General features: G+C 33.8%; 1 protein-coding gene across 1 annotated transcript; it reads left to right on the top strand.

Moving 5' to 3' along the window:
• The first annotated feature begins 3,410 nt into the window (after nucleotides 1-3,410).
• LOC133323747 (uncharacterized) lies at nucleotides 3,411-16,813 on the top strand. The gene is made up of 7 exons (XM_061532669.1): nucleotides 3,411-3,665; nucleotides 9,781-10,138; nucleotides 12,381-12,790; nucleotides 13,161-13,282; nucleotides 13,373-13,488; nucleotides 13,590-13,707; nucleotides 16,317-16,813. Exons 1-7 carry the CDS (start codon nucleotides 3,434-3,436, stop codon nucleotides 16,800-16,802), a joined length of 1,842 nt encoding a protein of 613 aa, XP_061388653.1. The 5' UTR covers nucleotides 3,411-3,433; the 3' UTR covers nucleotides 16,803-16,813.
• Nucleotides 16,814-21,384: the final 4,571 nt, after the last annotated feature.

Below are 21,384 nucleotides of genomic sequence, written 5' to 3'. Positions count from 1 at the left end.
TGATATTTGGAATTAAGATTACTGTTGAGGATTGAGCTTTAAAGACAGCTTTTAAAATTCGTAATTATGTGTACGAAAAGTACTAAACTGTACTAGATTTTGTACATGTTTTGGAATTCAGAAATTTGAGATTAAAATTACTTTTTGAATGTATGTGTACAAAAGGGTACTAAGCTTGGTACAATATAGATTTAATTGGAGGGATAGAAATAGAAACCTCAAATTTCACGGCTAGATACATGATTGAGGTAGTTTTGGAAATTCGTACGTATGAGTACGAAATGTGCTATATTTGGTAAAATTTGGAATTTGGTGAACGGGTAGAACTGACATCCTGAGAATTGCTACTAAGATTACTGTCATACTGTTTGGAGTATGAGTACGAAAATTACAGAATGGTACACAAATCTGGCACAATTTGGATTTTAGTGGACAGATAGAGCTGGAGTACTTAAATTTGAACTTGCGACTACTATTTGAAAGCAGGATTGAGGTAGTTTTGGAAATTCGTACTTATGAATACATAAAGTACTAAATTTGGTACAGTTTGGACTTTGCAGGATTTTTCATTACTGGTAGAGTGTATGTGTAGTATTGATGTAGTTAAAAAAAATCATACTTATAAGTATAAAAGTACTAACTGGTACTACATTTACTGTACTTATGTGTTCAAAAAGTTCTGAATGGAACTAAATGTGAAACGCGTATTTGGTAAAATACATAAATTGTATTGTGATCACTTTTGAATCTGTATAATAGAGATAAGAATGAGATTTCAGAAATTAGTGCTTATGTGTATGAAAAAATGGTAAAAAAATGATATTAGATGTATAGAGTATAGAGGTGGAATTCGGAATTATAGTACAACAAAGTACACAGTATTCACGATTTCCATATAAAATATTATTCATTTGTTATACCCTCCAACATAGTATGGAGGGTATATTAATTTTGTCACTCCGTTTGTAACTCACCGAAATATTTATTTCCGACCCTATAAAGTATATATATTCTTGATCAGTGGTTCTAACACTCTGTTGAAATCATTTCACCTGAGAAGGATATCGAGGTAAAAAACTAGAAAGTACGGATCGATAATGAACTATATGTGAACTATAGCCCGCATTTAGGCTTAGCCGTAGTCCCTGTGTGGGAGGTACCAGAAGGCATGGACCGATATTCCACAAATTCGGACTTGAACTAAATTTGGAAGACATAATAAGATGGGATGAAATCAAATTTTTCTGAAACGGATTTGGTCCAAAGAAATATGGGGTCTAGAACCAATATTTCGATGAGGCACATTTTCAGCGTGTGAAAGTGTATACACACTAATTAGCCATAAGGCTGAGGGTATAATTTTCTATTAAAAATTATTGTTTACATAATCGGTTTGTAGAAATGTCGGTATAGGTCCATTTTTGGTATATTCCCTATATTTTCATTTCAAGTACCTGTCAGTATATCTATGGTGGAGGGTATCCAAAGTTCGGCGCGGCCGAACTTAACGCTTTTTCACTTGTTTTTTATTACTTTCTCTTTCAAGATGAGCTACATGATCGGAGTTGCAATGAAAAGGAAAGCCAGAGAGATACTACATTCCCACCACTATGCGACGCGTTTCTCCGTTGGTTAAGCTGCTCATCAGGCATATTGGGCAATGTGGCTTACTTGATAAGTTGTATTTATGTCGACTATTGTTGCGAAATTGCATCTACGAATTAAATTCAACCGTGTCAAGGTTCGGACATTTGGCATCACACCGGAACATTCCTTTTCCGAGCAGATTTTTCTTGTAGTGACGGACTTTTTTTCCATACAGACTACAATATTTGTATTGGCTCTATTTTGAAATTTTGCGATTCTCATTGGGTAGAAAACCTCTCTAGCAAACATTTTCAATATTGATCCAAGTTTCTTGCTCGCCCACACACACCGATAATTCAAATATTTCATATGAAGTGGCTCCAAATTAATATTTTGGATTCTCATTGGGCAGAAAATCTCCATAGCAAGAGAAAATCTCCCCCAGAGAGCGAAAAACAAAATGTTCATCAGGTGATAGGCCTGATCAGGTTATAGGCCAAGGGCCTTCATCCCCATATGGAATTTTCAAACCCCCCCCCCTTTTTATGGATAAACTAAGTCCAGGATCCAAATTTAGATCCCAGCGTTCAGTTTATAGGGTATCGCCCCATTCCGACTATACTGCTCTCACTGCTTTTAATTTTTTACTTCGCTATTTGTTTTTTTGCATTGTAAGTTGTTATGCATTTTTGTGTTGGAATTCCAATTGCACAACATTTGCTGCTGCTGCTGTTGTTGTTGTTGTTGCATCACACGTCAACATTGTCAGGCCATAGACCACAATTGTCACTTTTCAAAACCAAAAGCGTTTTGCAACAAAAATAACATTGTTTAGCATTTACGGTAAAAACAAGCCTAAAAACGAGACATTGTTTTTCAAATGCGGGAGCATTAAACTCCAACGTTGTCATTTCGTAATTAGAAACAAAAACAAGTTCCAAACATAACAATATTTTTACATTTTCTGGAAAATTACAAAAATGTCATTTTACACGATTTCAAGGAGGTTGAGGGGGGTTGAGAGGGGTTTTGGGAATGTTGCAGTGATGTAATTATATGTGACAACAACAAAAAAATATATTTAAAAAATTTAGTCCACAACAACAACAATCATTTGTAATTATGAAGCCTAGTGGCCTAGTTATTTAAAATGTGGTCAACAATATCCTGATCTACCAAAAAAGAGACTGGGTCTATGGGGCAACGATTTCTTTCATTGTCTTCTTGCCATGTGAGGTGTTTTACTTTCTTTACTCAAGTTTCAAGTCGCCACCATATCGGGTTGTATTATTCAATTGCGGATATAACACACACCAAACCAGGAGGAGGTGGGGGAGAACAAATTTAATGTAATCGAGATGAAATTTCCAATCGATTCCGATCGAATGATTATTTAATCAAAGAAAAATTGTATTTATTATTTTTTTAATTGCAACTTACAGTTTAGACAATTCGTGGCAATATTAAAAAAACAGTGTACAACAAAAAATAACGAATATAATGTAAATAGTTGAAGACAACAGCAACAACAACAACGACAAGAAAAAAATATAATCAACCAATTATACAACAACAAAACAAAAGCAATCTACTAAAACGATCTCCGTCTTTAAAAGCAAAAAAAAAACAAAAAGTGAACAAATTAGAAAAAAAACTACTAAACAATGTTTAATAAAAAATAATCTGCATATCTTCAAAAAAAAAAAAAAAATATTTCAACAAAATAAAAATTGAATATAAACAAAGAAAAATCGTGCCATCAAATTGCATTTCAATCGCAACGATTTAAGGGATAAAAACGCCCACGGACATTAAACAAAATAATTATCGATATTTCGTAACGAAAATGTGGCTCCATTGGTCCCTGCTCGTGATCTCGGTGGCTTCGGCCTCAGTTCTACAAATCGATCAGAATCTTAAAAATATTAAATTAATTGAAAGTAAATTCATACCGGACGTGAATGTTTTGCCAGCCGATCAAACCATAAATATTAACGATGAAAATTGGCAACAGGTGCGACGCTTTATGGAGGATGGTCTGCCCGTGTTGGAGATATATGGCTATAAGCCACAGAGGGGTAAGAACATTTCTTATTTATACGTACTACATTTTGTATCCGAACCATAGCTAAGTAAATTTAAGGTACCACAAAAGAAGTTTTTCAAAATATTTTTTTTAAAGGAAACATTTTCTAGCAACAACAGAGGCTTGGATTTTTTAAAGATTTTTTTTTCAAGGACTATCTAAGGCGTGGATTTTTTAAAGAATATTTTTTCAAGGACTATCTAAGGCGTGGATTTTTCAAAGAATATTTTTGCAAGGACTATCTAAGGCGTGGATTTTTTAAAGAATATTTTTCCAGGGACCTCTACAAGGCGCGGATTTTTTAAAGAATATTTTTTTCAAGGACTATCTAAGGCGTGGATTTTTTAAAGAATATTTTTTCATGGACCTCCACAAGGCGTGGATTTTTTAAAGAATATTTTTTCATGGACCTCAACAAGGCGTGGATTTTTTAAACAATATTTTTTCATGGGCCTCCACAAGGCGTGGATTTTTAAAGAATATTTTTTCATGGACCTCCACAAGGCGTGGATTTTTTAAAGAATATTTTTCAGGGACCTCAACAAACGTGGATTTTTTAAAGAATATTTTTTCATGGACCTCCACAAGGCGTGGATTTTTTAAAGAATATTTTTCAGGGACCTCAACAAGGCGTGGATTTTTTAAAGAATATTTTTTCAGGGACCTCTACAAGGCGTGGATTTTTTAAAGAATATTTTTTCAGGGACCTCTACAAGGCGTGGATTTTTTAAAGAATATTTTTTCAGGGACCTCTACAAGGCGTGGATTTTTTAAAGAATATTTTTTCAGGGACCTCTACAAGGCGTGGATTTTTTAAACAATATTTTTTTAAGGAGTAGACAGAGGCGTAGATTTTTTAAAGAATATTTTTTCAAGGAGTAGATAGAGGCGTAGATTTTTTAAAGAATATTTTTTCAAGGAGTAGATAGAGGCGTAGATTTTTTAAAGAATATTTTTTCAAGGAGTAGATAGAGGCGTAGATTTTTTAAAGAATATTTTTTCAAGGAGTAGATAGAGGCGTAGATTTTTTAAAGAATATTTTTTCAAGGAGTAGATAGAGGCGTAGATTTTTTAAAGAATATTTTTTCAAGGAGTAGATAGAGGCGTAGATTTTTTAAAGAATATTTTTTCAAGGAATAGATAGAGGCGTAGATTTTTTGAAAAGTATTTTTTCAAGGATTAGATAGAGGCGTAGATTTTTTAAAGAATATTTTTTCAAGGAGTAGATAGAGGCGTAGATAGAGGCGTAGATTTTTTAAAGAATATTTTTTCAAGGAGTAGATAGAGGCGTAGATTTTTTAAGGAGTAGATAGAGGCGTAGATTTTTTAAAGAATATTTTTTCAAGGAGTAGATAGAGGCGTAGATTTTTTAAAGAATATTTTTTCAAGGAGTAGATAGAGGCGTAGATTTTTTGAAGAAGTATTTTTTCAAGGAGTAGATAGAGGCGTAGATTTTTTAAAGAATATTTTTTCAAGGAGTAGATAGAGGCGTAGATTTTTTAAAGAATATTTTTTCAAGGAGTAGATAGAGGCGTAGATTTTTTAAAGAATATTTTTTCAAGGAGTAGATAGAGGCGTAGATTTTTTAAAGAATATTTTTTCAAGGAGTAGATAGAGGCGTAGATTTTTTAAAGAATATTTTTTCAAGGAGTAGATAGAGGCGTAGATTTTTTAAAGAATATTTTTTCAAGGAGTAGATAGAGGCGTAGATTTTTTAAAGAATATTTTTTCAAGGAGTAGATAGAGGCGTAGATTTTTTAAAGAATATTTTTTCAAGGAGTAGATAGAGGCGTAGATTTTTTAAAGAATATTTTTCAAGGATTAGATAGAGGCGTGGATTTTTTAAAGAATATTTTTTTTTCAAGTAGAATATTTTTTTCAAGTAGTAGATAGAGGCGTGGATTTTTTAAAGAATATTTTTTTTTTCAAGGATTAGATAGAGGCGTGGATTTTTTAAAGAATATTTTTTTCAAGTAGTAGATAGAGGCGTGGATTTTTTAAAGAATATTTTTTTTTCAAGGATTAGATAGAGACGTGGATTTTTTAAAGAATATTTTTTTTAAGTAGTAGATAGAGGCGTGGATTTTTTAAAGAATATTTTTTTTTCAAGTCGAACACAAGAAGTGTGAATCATGTGTTACCACTCATGGGTTACACCATTTAAAATTAGTGACGTTTCGATATTAAACCACATACCGATCGTCAATGCGGTAATAATGAGGGTATTTTGGTGTACCTATTTAGAATTTTAAAGAAGCTCATCCAGTGGTCAATATTTTTGTGATGACTGTAAGGCTTCTAACGAAAATCCGTTTCAAATATTATTACAAAATAATTTGTTGGAGTTCTACGTGATAACAATAGGTAATCATCCAAAAATATTGCACAATAAATATTGAATTGGATATTCATTCAAGAATATCCGTCTAGAAATTTAACACAAGTCACAACTCGAAACAAATGAAAAAAAATTGCATGTTTTGGCAAATTTAATATTCCCCTAACCTCCGGCAGCATTTAATTCATAATGAATTTTAAACATCATCATTATTATTACCGTCATCATCACATTACATTTAAATGATAACATAATGCCCGATTGCCGGCTGCCAACGAAACTCACACCTTCTCCCCAACACATATTTTGTCATGTACGTGCCACATGAGGATTAGGCCAATTTAATTGCGGTTGGAGTTACTTGGTTGGTCTGCTTGGTCTGTCGGTCGTTCGGTGGATCTTGTTGCTTGGCGGCGGGTCTTTAATTAATTATAATTCACACCGCATTTCAGGTGTGTTCTAATATAAAACACACATTCTTTCTCTTTCGGCAGCAGTACTTGTACGTGTCGTGGTTTGGGGTTTTCCATAAACATTCCATTCTCTATTAAACACTTTGTTTTTTATTTTTTTGGTTATATCATTCAGCTATGATCCAAAAATTATAACAATAAGAACAAAGCCAAAAAAATAAAAAAATTGCAAAACATTTATGTTTGGTTCCATTGTTTTTAGGATGGATGGCAGTACCTGTCTATGGGACCTCAGGTTTAATTAAAATTCGTGGCACATAGCCTAAACGGGCAGAGCAGAATAATTTTTTGGCTAACAGACCATACAAGAATTTTATGGGTGCATATGTACATATGTATGTATACAAAACCATTAGAGGCGTGGATTTATTAAAGAATATTTTTTCAAGGACCATATCAGGCGTGGATTTAGTAAAGAATATTTTTTCAAGGACCATATCAGGCGTGGATTTATTAAAGAATATTTTTTCAAGGACCATATCAGGCGTGGATTTATTAAAGAATATTTTTTTCAGGACCTATATCAGGCGTGGATTTATTAAAGAATATTTTTTCAGGACCTATATCAGGCGTGGATTTATTAAAGAATATTTTTTCAAGGACCATATCAGGCGTGGATTTATTAAAGAATATTTTTTCAAGGACCACATCAGGCGTGGATTTATTAAAGAATATTTTTTCAAGGACCACATCAGGCGTGGATTTATTAAAGAATATTTTTTCAAGGACCACATCAGGCGTGGATTTATTAACGATTATTTGTATAATTCCAACACAGTTTGGGTAGCGTAAAAAATTCAAAATAATTTTCAACAACTGTTCTCCTGACCTTTGGCATTTATCCACTCATTAATGTTCATCTCTTTCTCTTTGTTATTTTTTAATCATTAATTCGTAATGAAAGGCTTTTAGACATTTGAAAGAAGAACAAGTGAAAAGTGTTAAGTTCGGCCGGGCCGAACTTTGGATACCCTCCACCATAGATATGCTGACAGGTAGTTGAAATAAAAATACCAAAAAGTGTAACTATACCGACATTTCTACAAACCGATTATAGTTCTAAATATTGGTCCTAGACCCCTTTGGACCAAATTTGTTTCATAAAATTGTGATTTCATCCTAACTTTGCCCATCGTATTATTTCTTCCAAAATTAATTGAAGTTCGAATATGGGGAATATCGATCCACTCCTTCTGGTACCTCCCACATAACTGCTAGGGTTAAATGCGGGTTAAAATTCATATATATGAATATATAAATGGTTAATTAACGAACCTTTTGGGGACGACCCAAAAAGGGGGCGAATATTAAAAATTCTTGGTAGGGAAATTTGTTACCATATACGACTACAAAATAACAAATTGCGGCGAATTCGGTTGAAAAAACGCACTAAAGAACCCCAAAATACCGAAAATTTAAGGTACGCTTATATGGAGGCTATCCGAAAAAATGGACCTATGTTAATAATCTTTTGTGGATACATTTGAAACCTTTTAAGAACTCAAAATACTAAATTACAGCAAATTCGGTGGAAAAATGCAATCAAAACCCCCAAAATACTGAAAATTAGGAGGTACCGCTATATGGGGGCTACCAGATATAGTGGATCTATATTTATAATTTTTTGTGGAGACATTTAGTACCCCATAAGAACCCAATGTAGCAAATTTTGTCGTATTTGGTTGAAAACCGCACTCAAGAACCTCAAAATACCGAAAATTGAGGGGTACTGTTATATGGGAGCTATGTCTAAACGTGGACCGATATATCCCATCTTCGAACTTGACCTGCCTGCAGACAAAAGACAAACCTATGCAAAATTTCAGCGCACTATCTCAATTCTTTCAGAACATAGCGTGATTACAACAGACGGACGGATGGACGGACCCATGTCCGTCCATAGATCGTCTTAGAATTTTACCCTGATTATAGGGTCAGAAATGAATATTTCGATGAGTTACAAACGGAATGACAAAATTAATATACCCTCCATACTATGGTGGAGGGTATAAAAAAGAAAAGAAAAAATCATGCAAGCAAATTACCAGCAACAAACTGACATTCAGACATTCTTCTATTTGCTAAGAATGAGCATATTCGTCTGCGAGTTCCCTCCCCAACAAAAAGTATTTCCTTGAATAGTGCCAAAGACAAATCCTTTTCTTTTCATTCGCATTTCATTGCAAATAATGAAGACAGCAGGAGGATTTCTTTTTCAAATGTGATTCATTGCACAATAATTGAATTTTTAAGGTAAAATGTGAAAGGTTATCTGCTTCTTCCTTGAGACAATGACTACCACAGTTCCACACACACACACGCACATACACACATATATATGCAATCTCATGAATCAAGGAAAGACTAGTTTTTTTCTAGACGTCAACAATTTTCACAAAGGAAAGTACACAACTATTTTATTGTTTGCAATTGCACGCAATTTTAGACAAACCAGGACAGGAATAATAAAATAGGCTAAAAATATCACCTAATAAAAAATCCTTAAAAAAACCCACGCCTTGTATAGGCCCCTAAAAATATATTCATTAAAAAATCCACGCCTTGTATAGGCCCCTAAAAAATATTCATTAAAAAATCCACGCCTTGTATAGGCCCCTAAAAAATATTCATTAAAATATCCACGCCTTGTATAGGCCCCTAAAAAATATTCATTAAAAAATCCACGCCTTGTATAGGCCCCTAAAAAATATTCTTTAAAAAATCCACGCCTTGTATAGGCCCCTAAAAAATATTCTTTAAAAAATCCACGCCTTGTATAGGCCCCTAAAAAATATTCTTTAAAAAATCCACGCCTTGTATAGGCCCCTAAAAATATTCTTAAAAAATCCACGCTTTGAATAGGCCCCTAAAAAAATATTCTTAAAAAAATCCACGCCTTGTGTAGGCCCCTAAAAAATATTCTTAAAAAAAACAAGGCGTGGCCTTGTATAGGCCCCTAAAAAATATTCTTTAAAGAATCCACGCCTTGTATAGGCCCCAAAAAAATATTCTTTAAAAAAATCCACGCCTTGTAGAGGTCCTTAAAAGAATATTCTTTAAGAAATCCATTCCTATCCTTTTCGAATCCTTTAAAAATTATTATTAAGAAATTTAATAACAATTATTTTACATTATTCGTTGAAAACACAAACCCCCTGTAAGAGCAAATTAATTTCCAATTAGCCTTTCTTAAGTGTTAATTATTCCTCGATAATAATCATAAGGATGATGAGAAGGATAATGATAGGTATAATGATGCATTTTCTCTCTTAATCTTCTACGTGTTCTCTTTCCAGATATACCATTCACTTTAATTATACCCAAAATTGATGTACGCACCATTGAGAAGCCACGCCTCAAGGAGTTTATGCTCGAGCATATGGTACCGGGTCGTGCATTCGACAATTATGCCGATGAAGATTCAACAACTGCAGCGTCATCATCCGCATCGTCATACGGCAATGGTAATGGCCATAAGATTGTCTTTCGTAAATTGGAAAAATCACCAAACAATGTGGTGTGGCTGTTGAATGGCTTCCAGATATTGCATCGTGTCCGCATCAATGATAATTTAATTGCCCTGGCCATTGATGGTTATTTGGGCGATCGAAAATCACCGTATTCGAAGCGGAACATACAGGAGGGCAGTAATAGGTAAGTTGTGAAATTATTTGTTGAGGGATTTTTTTTCATTCTGTCAAGGGGTTGGGTTTGGGGGAATTAAGTTTTGATGATAGTTGTATTGGAATTGTGGTTCGTTAACAAAAAAAAATTCCATCGAAACTTCTCTCAATTGAATAGAGAAAACAAGGGTCATCGGATCTACAAGAAACTGCTCAATATGTATTAAAGAATATTTTTAGGAGAATATTTTTAGGAGGCCGATTAGAGGCGTGGGTTTTTTAAAGAATATTTTTAGGAGGCCTATCAAGGCGTGGATTTATTATAGCATATTTTTAGGAGGCCTATCAAGGCGTGGATTTATTATAGCATATTTTTAGGAGGCCTATCAAGGCGTGGATTTATTATAGCATATTTTTAGGAGGCCTATCAAGGCGTGGATTTATTATAGCATATTTTTAGGAGGCCGATTAGAGGCGTGGATTTATTATAGCATATTTTTAGGAGGCCGATTAGAGGCGTGGATTTTTTTAAGAATATTTTTAGGAGGACGATTAGAGGCATGGATTTATTAAAGCATATTTTTAGGACGACGATTAGAGGCGTGGATTTATTAAAGCATATTTTTAGGAGGACGATTAGAGGCGTGGATTTATTAAAGCATATTTTTAGGAGGACGATTAGAGGCGTGGATTTATTAAAGCATATTTTTAGGAGGACGATTAGAGGCGTGGATTTATTAAAGCATATTTTTCAAGGGCCAACTGAGGCGTGGATTTATTAAAGCATATTTTTCAAGGGCCAACTGAGGCGTGGATTTATTAAAGCATATTTTTCAAGGGCCAACTGAGGCGTGGATTTATTAAAGAATATTTTTAAAGGGCCAACTGAGGCGTGGATTTATTAAAGCATATTTTTCAAGGGCCAACTGAGGCGTGGATTTATTAAAGAATATTTTTCAAGGGCCAATTGAGGCGTGGATTTATTAAAGAATATTTTTCAAGGGCCAACTGAGGCGTGGATTTATTAAAGAATATTTTTAAAGGGCCAATTGAGGCGTGGATTTATTAAAGAATATTTTTCAAGGGCCAACTGAGGCGTGGATTTATTAAAGAATATTTTTCAAGGGCCAACTGAGGCGTGGATTTATTAAAGGGCCTATTTTTCAAGGGCCAACGTGCGTGGATTTATTAAAGAATATTTTTCAAGGGCCAACTGAGGCGTGGATTTATTAAAGAATATTTTTCAAGGGCCAACTGAGGCGTGGATTTATTAAAGAATATTTTTCAAGGGCCAATGAGGCGTGGATTTATTAAAGAATATTTTTCAAGGGCCAACTGAGGCGTGGATTTATTAAAGAATATTTTTCAAGGGCCAACTGAGGCGTGGATTTATTAAAGAATATTTTTCAAGGGCCAACTGAGGCGTGGATTTATTAAAGAATATTTTTCAAGGGCCAACTGAGGCGTGGATTTATTAAAGAATATTTTTCAAGGGCCAACTGAGGGCGTGGATTTATTAAAGAATATTTTTCAAGGGCCAACTGAGGCGTGGATTTATTAAAGAATATTTTTCAAGGGCCAACTGAGGCGTGGATTTATTAAAGAATATTTTTCAAGGGCCAACTGAGGCGTGGATTTATTAAAGAATATTTTTCAAGGGCCAACTGAGGCGTGGATTTATTGAAGAATATTTTTCAAGGGCCAACTGAGGCGTGGATTTATTAAAGAATATTTTTCAAGGGCCAACTGAGGCGTGGATTTATTAAAGTATATTTTTTAAGGGCCAACTGAGGCGTGGATTTATTAAAGCATATTTTTCAAGGGCCAACTGAGGCGTGGATTTATTAAAGAATATTTTTAAAGGGCCAACTGAGGCGTGGATTTATTAAAGAATATTTTCAGGAGGGCTATAAGAGACGTGGATTTATTGAAGAATATTTTCAGGAGGGCTAAAAGATACGTGAATTTATTAAAGCATATTTTTAGAAGGGCTATACGAGGTGTGGATTTATTAAAGTATATTTTTAGGAGGGCTTTCTTCTTTTAGGTCAGAATTAAAAATTCCCATGCAGAAGAAGTAAACAACCAATTTAACCATAAATAAATGTTCTGCTTTAGAAGCTATTTCAACTTTTCTATCTAGAATAATTTTGTATATCCTCTTTTTAATTTTTTTGTAAGTATGTGGGTGTCACAAACTTAAATGTCTTCTATTGTATACCATGAACGTTCAACTTCTTACTTTTCCTATTTTTTTTCATTGTGCATTACAGCCGTTACAATGAACCACAACGTTTGGAGATGCGCAACTCCACAGGCAACATTGCACACACAAAGAACGAACCGATCCTTAAGGAGTCAAAGGCCAGTCCTCTAATGTCATTTCTTGGCAGCATGAAAAGTGGCACAAAAGTTTTCCAGCATTTCCTTTCGAAAAGTAATCTGACACAAATAATGGACGATGGCTCGTTTACAATTCTCATACCCACCGACAATGCCTTTCAACGTTGGCATCCCATCGATTGGGGCTTCTATCCATTTAGTGTACAGGAGTTTACGGAAAGTGTGCTGCGCAATCATTTCTTGCCCACCCAAAGGCCGTTGCGTATGGCCGATGTAAAGAATATGGATCAGATGGCGGTACGCACAATGGGCGGTGAGAGTGTGGTGTTTAGGGGACAACGTAAGTATGAGAATGAGGGAGAGAGGGAGGAGAGGATACAATGAAAGTCAAGTGGAAGTGGAAAGTTTGAAATGAAAACTAGCTGTGCTGTGTACAAAATACACCACACAGTATTGGCAGTGCACAGTGGTGCGAAATTAAAATATAATTTGTATAACAGAAATATCGCAAAAAATTAAACCTGTAATTTTGCTTCGAAATTGTGAAACGATTCAGTTAAAGAGGATTTTTTTAATTGTTAGTTTTTTTTCTATTTCAAAACACTGTGCTAAAGTATGCTATCCTTCCTAGCTTTTTAATATCGAAACAAAACATTAGCAAACTAATCTTTGATTTATATTCATTCTCCCACCCCACACCACCCTTGTAGCTGCACCCAATGTCAACAATGTTTCCATAATGTCCGATTACACTCTGTCCAATGGCAATCAAGTGTTTATCATATCCGAAGTTTTGTTTGTCTCCGAGGCTGTTGTCTCCAAACTGCATCAGGTAAATGGTGTGTGAGAATTACAAATGGTGTGTCCGATATTAATAGGTGTAACTGTTTTTTTTATTCCAATGCACAACAACAAAAATTAGATGCACAAGGACAAAGAGACCCCACCGCTGTTGGCCTTCCCATGGTTTGGTGCCCAGTTTTTATCACATTCCTTTTTGGCTTTGGAACGAGATCCCAGATTTACACAAATCACAAGGTACGTCTATAGAGTATGTGTGTGCATATCGATATTGTATGTGCGTGTGTGTGTGTAATGCCTTGATTTATGATTTCAATTCTCTGTATTTGTGTTTACAGGTTTTTAAACAATGCTGAAATTGCACCACATGTATCCGGTGCCAATTACACATTCTTTGTTCCAGACGATAAAGCCTTCGAGAGATTGGGCTTTGATAAGCTGAGTGATGATGTTATGGTAAGATAAATGTAATTTTATAGTAAAAAAACATAGGGATGCCAGGAGAGGCCTCAGACAGTCTTCATAAATTACTAAAGGGCTTCTAAGAACCGCTATGACCCTTAGAGGGAACTCTAGGACCCCTCGGTGGTCTTAGAGGACATCCAAGAGGCGTGGATTTTTAAAATATTTTTTTCCAAGTCAACCAAGAGGCGTGGATTTTTTAAATAATTTTTTCCAAGTCAACCAAGAGGCGTGGATTTTTTAAATAATTTTTTCCAAGTCAACCAAGAGGCGTGGATTTTTTAAATAATTTTTTCCAAGTCAACCAAGAGGCGTGGATTTTTTAAATAATTTTTTCCAAGTCAACCAAGAGGCGTGGATTTTTTAAATAATTTTTTCCAAGTCAACCAAGAGGCGTGGATTTTTTAAATAATTTTTTCCAAGTCAACCAAGAGGCGTGGATTTTTTAAATAATTTTTTCCAAGTCAACCAAGAGGCGTGGATTTTTTAAATAATTTTTTCCAAGTCAACCAAGAGGCGTGGATTTTTTAAATAATTTTTTCCAAGTCAACCAAGAGGCGTGGATTTTTTAAATAATTTTTTCCAAGTCAACCAAGAGGCGTGGATTTTTTAAATAATTTTTTCCAAGTCAACCAAGAGGCGTGGATTTTTTAAATAATTTTTTCCAAGTCAACCAAGAGGCGTGGATTTTTTAAATAATTTTTTCCAAGTCAACCAAGAGGCGTGGATTTTTTAAATAATTTTTTCCAAGTCAACCAAGAGGCGTGGATTTTTTAAATAATTTTTTCCAAGTCAACCAAGAGGCGTGGATTTTTTAAATAATTTTTTCCAAGTCAACCAAGAGGCGTGGATTTTTTAAATAATTTTTTCCAAGTCAACCAAGAGGCGTGGATTTTTTAAATAATTTTTTCCAAGTCAACCAAGAGGCGTGGATTTTTTAAATAATTTTTTCCAAGTCAACCAAGAGGCGTGGATTTTTTAAATAATTTTTTCCAAGTCAACCAAGAGGCGTGGATTTTTTAAATAATTTTTTCCAAGTCAACCAAGAGGCGTGGATTTTTTAAATAATTTTTTCCAAGTCAACCAAGAGGCGTGGATTTTTTAAATAATTTTTTCCAAGTCAACCAAGAGGCGTGGATTTTTTAAATAATTTTTTCCAAGTCAACCAAGAGGCGTGGATTTTTTAAATAATTTTTTCCAAGTCAACCAAGAGGCGTGGATTTTTTAAATAATTTTTTCCAAGTCAACCAAGAGGCGTGGATTTTTTAAATAATTTTTTCCAAGTCAACCAAGAGGCGTGGATTTTTTAAATAATTTTTTCCAAGTCAACCAAGAGGCGTGGATTTTTTAAATAATTTTTTCCAAGTCAACCAAGAGGCGTGGATTTTTTAAATAATTTTTTCCAAGTCAACCAAGAGGCGTGGATTTTTTAAATAATTTTTTCCAAGTCAACCAAGAGGCGTGGATTTTTTAAATAATTTTTTCCAAGTCAACCAAGAGGCGTGGATTTTTTAAATAATTTTTTCCAAGTCCAAGTCAACCAAGAGGCGTGGATTTTTTAAATAATTTTTTCCAAGTCAACCAAGAGGCGTGGATTTTTTAAATAATTTTTTCCAAGTCAACCAAGAGGCGTGGATTTTTTAAATAATTTTTTCCAAGTCAACCAAGAGGCGTGGATTTTTTAAATAATTTTTTCCAAGTCAACCAAGAGGCGTGGATTTTTTAAATAATTTTTTCCAAGTCAACCAAGAGGCGTGGATTTTTTAAATAATTTTTTCCAAGTCAACCAAGAGGCGTGGATTTTTTAAATAATTTTTTCCAAGTCAACCAAGAGGCGTGGATTTTTTAAATAATTTTTTCCAAGTCAACCAAGAGGCGTGGATTTTTTAAATAATTTTTTCCAAGTCAACCAAGAGGCGTGGATTTTTTAAATAATTTTTTCCAAGTCAACCAAGAGGCGTGGATTTTTTAAATAATTTTTTCCAAGTCAACCAAGAGGCGTGGATTTTTTAAATAATTTTTTCCAAGTCAACCAAGAGGCGTGGATTTTTTAAATAATTTTTTCCAAGTCAACCAAGAGGCGTGGATTTTTTAAATAATTTTTTCCAAGTCAACCAAGAGGCGTGGATTTTTTAAATAATTTTTTTCCAAGTCAACCAAGAGGCGTGGATTTTTTAAATAATTTTTTCCAAGTCAACCAAGAGGCGTGGATTTTTTAAATAATTTTTTCCAAGTCAACCAAGAGGCGTGGATTTTTTAAATAATTTTTTCCAAGTCAACCAAGAGGCGTGGATTTTTTAAATAATTTTTTCCAAGTCAACCAAGAGGCGTGGATTTTTTAAATAATTTTTTCCAAGTCAACCAAGAGGCGTGGATTTTTTAAATGATTTTTTAAATAATTTTTTTCAAGACATCGAAGAGGCGTGGATTTTTTTTTTTAATGATTTTTTAAATAATTTTTTTCAAGACATCGAAGAGGCGTGGATTTTTTTTAATGATTTTTTAAATAATTTTTTTCAAGACATCGAAGAGGCGTGGATTTGTTTAATGATTTTTAAAATAATTTTTTTTAAGACATTTTAATTTTTTTCTTCTCTCTTTAGGCATCACAACGAGGTGTCAAAATGCTATTGAATCACTTTGTCAAAGGACGTTTGTACAATCGTGATCTAAAGGATAACGAAGTGTTCGAGACGATAGGTGGTGGTCACATTAAAATTACCCGAAATCCCGGTAGCAATGCAACGAGTGTTAATAATGCCAAAATAATCGAAAGTGAAGTGTTCGTTTATAATTTGGGCACAATGTTCTATATCGACGATATCCTCTATTCACATTTGCTGCGCGAATATGTCATCAAACACAAGTCACGGACAAATTATGCCGGTGGCAATAATGGACGTTCATCTACACTGGGCACACCCACCGATGTTGAAATTGTACCCAATGAATTTGAACAGAGTGGCGGTAATGGTGGCGGTGGAGGAGGTGGCGGCGGTGGTGATTATTCCATACACGATGAAGATTTTGATGATGAAATTATAACGCCCAAGGCGCTTCCCGTCCAATTTTATGAATTACCCAAATAAATGCAGGAGCAGAGAAATCAGACAGCCACCCAGCCAGCCAATGAAGTGAGAATAGGAGGTGAATAGGAAGTCTAAGTTTGAAAAATTCAAAAAATGAAAATTGGAAATTTGAAAAAAAAATCCCTTAACCATTTTGATAAAATATAAAAAAAAAACCCAAACAAGTAACCCAAATAAAATAGAGTGAATTTTTTTGAAAAGAAATAAAAAATTAAATTTCCAAAAAATATCCTTTTTTCAATAGAGTAGAAAAAAAAAAACAAAGCAGATGATGATGATCAACATACATAAATAAATAAAGAAATACATATTAATATAATTTGATTATATTTTTTTATGAAAACAAAAAATGAAAATAAAAATACAAGAAAACTCATTTAAAAAACCCCAACTCAATATAAATGGAGAGATTGTTAGAAGGCTTCAAGCTTTTTTTGTGTATAGTTTAGAGATTATTTTAATAATTGTATGCATTTTTAAGTGAAACACAAAACAAACAAAAACACGAAACCAATACGTATACATACATAAAAATATTATTATACATATATATATATATTATATATAAATATATTTAATGTTAATTTTTTGTGTAGATTTTAAAATGTGACAATGTGAAAACATTAATTAGGTTTATTATTATTTTCAATAATTTTTTTTAGATTTAGAAAACCAACAAAAAAACAAAATGAAATAAATATTCTGAAATAAAAACGAATAAAACAATGAAAACAAATCAGAAACCCCAAAAGAAAAACAAATATATGTATCAATCAATCCATTCCCTTGTAGGTTGTTTTACGTGAAAATTAATTGGTCGTGGAAATTTGATTTGATTTTTTTTAGATATTTGTTTTCAAGTCATCCAAGATGAGTGGATTTTTTAAAATAATTTTTTCAAAGAAAACCAAGAGGGGAGGATTTTTTTTAATTTTGTTTAAGACATCCAAGATGTGTAGAGTTTTTAAATAAATAATTTTTTTTCACGTCATTAAAGAGTCATGGATTTTTTTCAAAAATTTATTCCCAAGTCGTTAAAGAGGCGTGGATTTTTTAAATAATGTTTTTCAGGTCATTTCAAAGGCGTGGATTTGTTAAAATAATTTTTTCCAAGTCATTTAAGAGACGTGAATATTTTTAAATAATTTTATCCAAATCATTTAAGAGTCATGGATTTTTTTAAAATATTTTTTTCCAAGACACCCAAGAGGCGTGACTATTTTAAATATATTTTTAAGAACACCCAAGAGGCGTGGATTATTAAAAACACCCAAGATGCGTGGATTATTATAGACACACAAGAGGCGTGGATTATTAAAGACACCCAAGAGGCGTAGATTTTTATAAATATATTTTTAAGAACACCCAAGAGGCGTGGATTTTTATAAATATATTTTTAAGAACACCCAAGAGGCGTGGATTTTTATAAATATATTTTTAAGAACACCCAAGAGGCGTGGATTTTTATAAATATATTTTTAAGAACACCCAAGAGGCGTAGATTTTTATAAATATATTTTTAAGAACACCCAAGAGGCGTAGATTTTTATAGATTTATTTTTTCCCAAATTTTTAGAAATTCGGGTGGTTTTTGAGAAAATATTCTTGAAACATCCTCACTACTTGAACCGGTGGTTCTTAAGAAAGTTTTTTTAGGTAATATTTACTCTTTTGATCTGCCAGTCATTTAGAAAATATTCCGTGCATCCTTAAGAAAATATACTTGAAACATCCTCACAACTTGAACCGGTGGTTCTTGAGAAAGCTTTTTAGGTAATATTTATTCTTTTGATCTGCCAATCCTTTAGAAAATATTCCGTGCATTCTTAAAGAAAATATTCTTTAAAAAATCCATTTTTTGTCTGTTGATCCTTGGGAAAATATTCTAAAATGTGACAGAACTTTCGTTTGCGCAGTTTTTCCAATTTTAAAGACCTTATTCGGCAATGTTGTCTTCGAATTGATCTTTCCATAGTATTCGTGGCCTTCCCCTTCTGCGTGAACCACCAGCTGGTTTGCTTTTATATGCCCACTTTGGAGACTTCTTCTCAATTTGTTCAAAGGTGGCTGTTACCACTCTCAATGTTCGACTCATTATGTCGATGTCATCGGCGTAAGCGAGTAACATTGTTGTTTGGTGTACAGAGTGTAATTTCTGTTCACCTTTTCGTGTCGTATGACCTTTTCCAGCAGGATGTTAAAAAGGTCACACGACAAACTATCACCTTGTCTGAATCCTCGTATTAAAGGGCTCCGAGAGGTCCTTTCCGACTTTAACTGCTGATCTTGTGCTTGTTTAAGTTATCCTGCATAGCCGAATTAATTTTGCAAGAATGGCAAACGCAGACATGGCTTCATACACCTCTGAACGGATAGGGATGTCGAGTGCGGCTTTATAGTGGACGAATAGGTAGAATATGTCAATGTGTTTTTCATGGGTTTTTTTCCAGGATTTGGCGCAGAGTGAAAATCTGGCCAATGGTGGATTTGCCAGGGCTGAAGCCGCATTGGTATGGTCCAATAATGTCATTGACCATTGGGTTCAATTGTTCACACAGCACACTGGATAGCACTTTATATGCGATGGGAAGAAGGCTAATTTCTCTATAGTTGGCACATATCGTCTTGTCTCCTTTTTTGTGCACGGGACACAGGATGTTGAGGTTCCAATCAAGCAAGCATTCTTCTAGCCAAACTGTTCTAATCAGCTGGTACATGCTCCTTACCAGCATCTGGCCACCAGTCTTGAATAGTTCGGCTTGTAACCCATCGGCACCTGCTGCTGATATTTTGACTTCATCTTGGGTAGGTGGTATACACTCTATACCGTCATCTATTATTGGTTCTGGGGTATCCTCTTCACTGCTACTATTTGATACCAGAAGTTTTTCAAAATGCTCCTTCCAGATGATCAGCATGCTGTCTGCATCTGTCACCAGATTTCCTTCTTCATCTCTACAGGAGGATATGCCAGCACAAAAGCCTTCGGTTTGGTCTTTTACCCGTTTGTAGAATTTTCGGACTTCATTCTGACTCCTGTACATCTCGATTTGCTCACGCTCACGTTTTTCTTATTCTTCCTTTTTTTCTCCATCACATTACGTGTTGCTACTGTCCTCACGCTTCTTTGGCCTGTCTGCATTCTAAAAACTCTTAGCTTTTTTTGACTTGATATACCTTGCGAAAGCTTTTTTGAGAAAATATTCTAAAACCCTACACATTTTTCTGGAAAATATCCCAGAAACCTCCACGCTTCTGCTTCAAAACACAGAAATTGATAGGGGCCGTAATCTCTCCTTACGAACCATAAAAAAATAAAATCATGGAAATTTATAAATCATTTTCCATTTCGATCAATTAATTTCATTGTAAACGATCATTGTGTGTGTGTGTATTTGCACATATCTTTAGAAAAAAACTAAAAAAAAATGAAATCCTACAACAACTATTCCAAAAAAATATCTATCTAATCCAGCCATAATTTAGAGAAAACAAAAAACTAAAAAGAAAAATACAAAGAACAATGATATTGAGATGTATCTCAGCATTATTCTAGACATGGTATACCACAAACGGTATGTGAGGCTTCCATGGATGTCTATAAGTATGTCGATAATGCTGCCATACCACCGCAATTTCATTGTTCCAAAACATAATGACAGTCTCAAAAAAAAGCAAAAATTATAACCTTAAAGGTCGTAAGTATAAAAATATAGAAAGCAAATGAAAATGAAAGTAATCGCAAATTAAATTATGTGAATTTAAGCTATTAAGAATTTTTGTATCCGCAACTAAAAAAAGTATATCGAAGAAGTGAAATAATCAGAAAAGGAATTAAAAAACCTTGATGAAACAAATTAAAATAAACAACATCAAATAAAATTCCACATTCTGAAAATTTGTTAAAGAAAAATAAAGTAACAAGAACAACAACAACAATAAAAATAGTGAAATAAAATTATAATTGTGTTTTCATTTCAATTGATTTTGATAATACAATAAAAACGGATATTTGGGACTTATAATAAAAAGTGAAGCGATATTGAATAATAAGGGATATCACTATATAGCGGCTACCTTAAAACTTGGGCTAATATTAATTTATTTAGGTAGATTTTATAGATTTAATAGTTATAAAAGCGTACCCAATCTTATCAAATGCCGACTGGGGACTACCCCTAAAATCTGGATCAATATGGGTTATATTTGGTAGCAGAATTTGCTACCCAATAAGAACTAAAAGTACCAAATTAAATTTGGTTGGAAAACGTGCCCAAAATCTACAGAATACCGAATATTATTATATGAGGGCTACCCTAAAAAATGGACCAAAATTTATCATTTTTGGTAGATAGATTTACTACTTAATGATAATCCAAAAATTGTTCAAAATGTTGACACTTTGTGTTGAAAGTACCACTAGTGATACGAAAAGGACCCCATCTCAAACTTGACTGGTACCAGAAACCTACAGCGTCGGGACGACTGATTAACTTTACATCTAGACATCCGAGAAGAACAATAATCAACACTGCATCCAATTTCATAAATAGGGTTTTAGACATAAGCCATCCAGACTATC

Source organism: Musca vetustissima, unplaced genomic scaffold (genome assembly GCF_032173495.1).
Source record: "Musca vetustissima isolate MV318-11 ecotype Yass unplaced genomic scaffold, APGP_CSIRO_Mvet_v1 utg5860, whole genome shotgun sequence".
Taxonomy (NCBI): domain Eukaryota; kingdom Metazoa; phylum Arthropoda; class Insecta; order Diptera; family Muscidae; genus Musca; species Musca vetustissima.
Note: the sequence above shows the minus strand (reverse complement) of the source record. Positions and strands in the feature narration are given on the sequence as shown.

Bases quoted from the DNA above. Each gene is read 5' to 3' on its own strand.
- LOC133323747 (XM_061532669.1), top strand. From the start codon at position 3,434: ATGTGGCTCCATTGGTCCCTGCTCGTGATCTCGGTGGCTTCGGCCTCA. The intron at 10,139-12,380 runs GTAAGTTGTGAA...TGTGCATTACAG, and splicing joins ATACAGGAGGGCAGTAATAG to CCGTTACAATGAACCACAAC. The intron at 13,283-13,372 runs GTAAATGGTGTG...AACAAAAATTAG, and splicing joins TTGTCTCCAAACTGCATCAG to ATGCACAAGGACAAAGAGAC.